The 4,396-nt window shown below is 49.5% G+C and overlaps 1 protein-coding gene across 1 annotated transcript in view; it reads left to right on the top strand.

Annotated features, from left to right (window-relative positions):
- The first annotated feature begins 265 nt into the window (after positions 1–265).
- NKIRAS1 (NFKB inhibitor interacting Ras-like 1) overlaps positions 266–4,396 on the top strand; it is a 10,456-nt gene continuing 6,325 nt past the window's right edge. The window contains exon 1 of the mRNA XM_010186639.1: positions 266–390. Coding sequence (XP_010184941.1) covers positions 297–390 — 94 coding nt within the window. The 5' untranslated portion in view covers positions 266–296. The remainder of the gene's footprint in view (positions 391–4,396) is intronic.

The raw sequence follows: 4,396 nt of genomic DNA, 5'->3' as shown, positions 1-4,396 counted from the left end.
TTACACACTTCAGCGCTTGCAAACAGCCTGACAGGACAAGCGTCGAGGCCGCGGGCAAGCATCAGCACTGATGGCAGCAGCCTAAAACCTTCAAAAAAATGGTGTGGGAGGAAGCTCTAGTCCTAAAAATATCAGTCGCTGGGTGAGCGCCTGGGAGGGAGCTGTGCCTCTGAGTTGCCCACTGCTTCGCATTTTGCCTCTCACTTTTCGGGGGCTTCGCTTCTGCCACCGTGCAGGGCTGACGGGCTCCCGTGTCTGCACAGGGCTCACCTGCTGACTCTGCCCTCTTGGGAAAGATGGGGAAGGGCTACAAGGTGGTGGTTTGTGGAATGGCCTCAGTGGGAAAGACTGCGATCTTGGAGCAGCTTCTCTATGGAAAGCACACTGTTGGTGAGATACTTTTACTTTTTGGGGGGGGATTGTTTCCTTTTTCCAGCATCTTGTTCTGTGTGGACCCCAGAAAAGCAGTAACCGAGGACCGCGAACTGCACTGAGGTGAAGGAGGAAATTAATGTTGTTTTGTTGCATCTCTGGGCAGTTCTTGAAATTCACAGTCCCTTGCTTACTGATTTTTAAAAGAGGCTTGGAGAAGAACCCTTTCCGTGATGTTCTCAGTTATAAAATATGTGAATGTTTAGAAAGAAACAAACACAGAAAGTAGGTGATGTGCTTGCTGCCTATTTACGTAAGAAGTATCTCATTCTCTGAAAGATGCTCTAGATGCCTGAAAAATAAATAGATGTCACGTGATGAAGGGAGAGACTGTTTAGACTTTTGTTTCCTCTTCTTAAAGCTTTGTTTTGCTTGGTTTTGGCTAATATGTAGTCAAAGCACAGGCAAGAAAAACAGCTCAGCTTTAGGTCCTGTGTTCTGTGGTGAACTTCAAGGGCCATCTTCTCGGCTCTCAAAGAAATCATCCCATGAAAAATGGACTTGAGAGAGGAGCATGGGATGCCTGAGACTTGCTGTGCCCAAAAGGAAGGGGCCAGAGGCAAAGCTGGCTTGTGTCCCTCTGTTCCCACGTGACCTGGCTTTGCGAGGAAGGGCAGCGATCAGCAGCCTGATGAATTATTCCTGCCTCACCCAGAAATGAGGGGTGGCACCAGGGGTGAATCTTGGGGCTTGGACAGAGGATGCCTAGTCAATTTGTAGCTTTTCCTTAAATTAAATATTGGAGTGAGTTATTGGATAAACACTGGGATTTCTAGATAGGTGCTTTGCAGGCACTGCGCCTTTAAAATGTGTGGATGGGAGGAATGTGCCGGCAAAGCGTGATGCAGAAGTGCGTGCTAATACCCTTGCTTAAAGGGAGGATTTCCTCTAACGTTGCAGCAACATCTGTTTCCAGCATCCCTCCAGGCCCCACACACGTGTAGCCTCCAGCATGAAAGCTGCAAAACCTGCAGGCAGGAGATTTTGTCTCCCTTCGCTACCGACCTGCCCGTCCTCTGCGCTGGGCTGGGCAGTCATCAGGGACACTTGAGCAGTGTGAGCAGGGCCACGTTGCTTAAATCGTGTTGCCTTGCATTACTTCCTGCCCCCAGCTCCTGTTAGCGACCCAGGCGGGAAGGATATTCCGGTGCTGCTCAGAGGAGCTATTTATGGACCAGCCATGCACACGGTTATACAACGTCATGGGCACCGGCTGACATAACCGGAGGGAGGCCTCGTTCCTGGGGTTTAGCTGCAGGTGTCCCTTTGTCGCTCCTGAATGCTCTGCTCCAGCTCAACCATTGCACAATGGAGACTTTTCCCCCTCCTCTCTCAGAAAGATCAGTTTTCCTCCCCGGCAGCTCTGCTCTTATTTTTCAGAGTTACCTGTAAGGGAGGGAGCAGCTGATGGTTGAGGGGGGGTGCAAGGGAAGAAGGAAGAAGCCTCCCATTTTTCACAATTTTGATCAAATCTTATTCCCAAGACATTCAGAGGAAGAGGGCAAGTAGGAGAGTCAAGATCAAAGTAAGGAGAGGGCTCATTTGGAACCACGATTAATGGCCACGGCCCACTGGTTTTGGTATCACCCGCGTGTGCCATCAGGCACATTTTGGGGGAGGGGCTGATATGTTGGTGTTTCTGGCAGTCCCGCTGAGCAGTCACAGTCCTCACTGCCACTTCTTCAGCCCATGGGCAAATCTGGCAGAGGGTCCCTGAAGTATGGGCTGGTGAAAATGGTTCCCAGAAGATCTTTAGCTGCTGCTCTAATCTGTATTGATTTAACCCTCGAACTGCAGGGGCAGGATGCCACTGTGAGGGTCTCACTGGGCAAGGACAGAGTCTGAGGAATGGCGAGTCTTTGAGTGCTCCTTAGCTGAGCTGCTTTAAACTGCACAGACCCATTGCTGGTGCTACCGTTGCAGGGGTGGCTCCTGCACACTTAAAACATGATTACTGAATCTCCTTGTTTCCTAAAGCTTGCGAGCTCCAGAAAGCTGACATGTACATCCTGGCTGCTGGCCTTTTTGGCAGGAGGCGAAAAGGACGAGTGTGTTTGCTGAAAGCCTGTCTGTTCGGAGCCAACTGGCAAGGCAGCTCATCGGGTACAGCAACACGGACACAAGCTGCTTCAAAACCTGTGCTTCCTGGCTGACGTCAGGAGCAGCTCTGCGGCCGCTCCGAGGGCCGAGGAGCTGTGGGGAGGACTGCCAAGCCCATGCATGGAGCCTCTCCATTCCTGGCGGTATCCACATCCTCCTCCCAGTGACAAGAGGCAAGCTCAAACTTGGTTGTAGGCTCAGAGTGCAAGGTCTGATGCCATCCTCTGAGGTGTCCCAGCCACTGACATGGAGGTCTCTGGGCTGTAAATCAGCCATGAGCCTGTGCCAGTGCTCACGTGCCTCCTGACTTTCCTGTAGCAAGGAGTGGCCGCACAGCTGCTATCAGGGAAGTGGTGAGCGTCCTTGGAAGTTTTTGTGGTTCTATATAAAGCCCTTGGCTTTAAGCCTATGCTCCTGGCTGTGTGCTTGATGGTGGTGCTGTGAACCCAGTTGTGCTGTGTTTCTTTTCCTAGAAACATGTGCACCTTTGGCCTTCCCTGGCTTATCATGGATAAAGTCCCTAAGTGCTTCTGTTGCTGGCATGGTCAGCAGCCAGCACTCTTGCAAAGGCACTAAGATTGCTTGAGGTCAAAGAGAAAAAGTACTCAGGAGGGAAGAATACCTCCCAAAAAGGAATACCTGTGTCCCTGGAGCATGTGAGCAGCAGTGAGTGGTACTGGGCTTTGTGCTAGACTTTAAAACTGCAGGAGGGGCTGTTTGCCATGGGTCCTAGGATGAGAAGGGAGAGGGCAAAATGATGAGAGATGCTCTCAGAGCCATGTAAAGTAACGTACGTATTGCATGGCAGCTTCTCTGGCTAAACTGAGAGAAGGAATCAGACAAAACCTGAGAGGAGATGTTGGAAATGGGTGCAGATTTAGCTTTAAGTCATGTAGGGTCTTTATTGCCATAGGTCAGGCCAAATAGTTGTTAAAGGTTGCACATATGTATACGGTTGTCTGGTACCTGGGATGATCTCTCTTTTTGTGCCTTCAGTGTTGTTTTTGTCCAAATCCTCTTGCACTCCTGAAGAAGAGAGGGGTCAGTCTTTCCTCCTAGGCTATGAAATGGGTCCTTGACTGGCAGCAGAGGATTATCCTGTTAAATACCTGTGGTACCTGGCACTGCTTGGCCTGAGCTCTCTTGAGAGAGCTAACTGGAAAGTTACTGGCTTCACTTTGGCACGGGACATGTCTGTAAAAGAGGACAGGTATTTTTCCTTTAATGGTGTCCTTGTTCAGGGGTGGTGCAAAAAGGAATCTTCCTTCTACCCTCAACCTATGGCAAAGCTTATCAGCTCAACAGAGATCAGAACTCTTCCTGTAGAAAACACGGTTTTCCTTATCTCTGCCTCCTGGCTGTGTAAATAGCTGGTATGGTCAGGTTAGTCATAAGCAGCTACTTTATATCATCTTACAACCAAGGAATGAAAACACCATATATTGCTGTGGTAGAACCCATAATGACAGATTTTGCCTCACTTGGTTTCAGCTGGAGGGATTTGGGGTTTTGGCTTTCACAGCTCCAAAGACATGGAGGCTAATTAACCAAATTATGCATTCTTACATCTCTGTCTCTTAAATCAAAACTGCCTCCTGATAGAGATGCAATCAGCTTTGCGTTTTAGAAACAGATGTAAATGGAGCTGAATGGGTGTCACTGAGGGTCACAACTGTGGCTACTGGTTGGTGGGACCAGGACTTAACCAGCAGCTGAATCTAAATAGGCCAGCTCCTCCTGAGGACTGTCCAGCTCTCCTCTGAGTCAGGGATTCTCTGATACGCTGTCATTTGAGATCCAAGTAAGCAAAGCCTGTTCTCCCACAGTTTACAAACACAAGGAATAGCAGGAGCTTTAGGAGCTC

Source organism: Mesitornis unicolor, unplaced genomic scaffold, assembly GCF_000695765.1.
Source record: "Mesitornis unicolor isolate BGI_N332 unplaced genomic scaffold, ASM69576v1 scaffold43276, whole genome shotgun sequence".
Classification (NCBI taxonomy): Eukaryota; Metazoa; Chordata; class Aves; order Mesitornithiformes; family Mesitornithidae; genus Mesitornis; species Mesitornis unicolor.
Note: the sequence above shows the minus strand (reverse complement) of the source record. Positions and strands in the feature narration are given on the sequence as shown.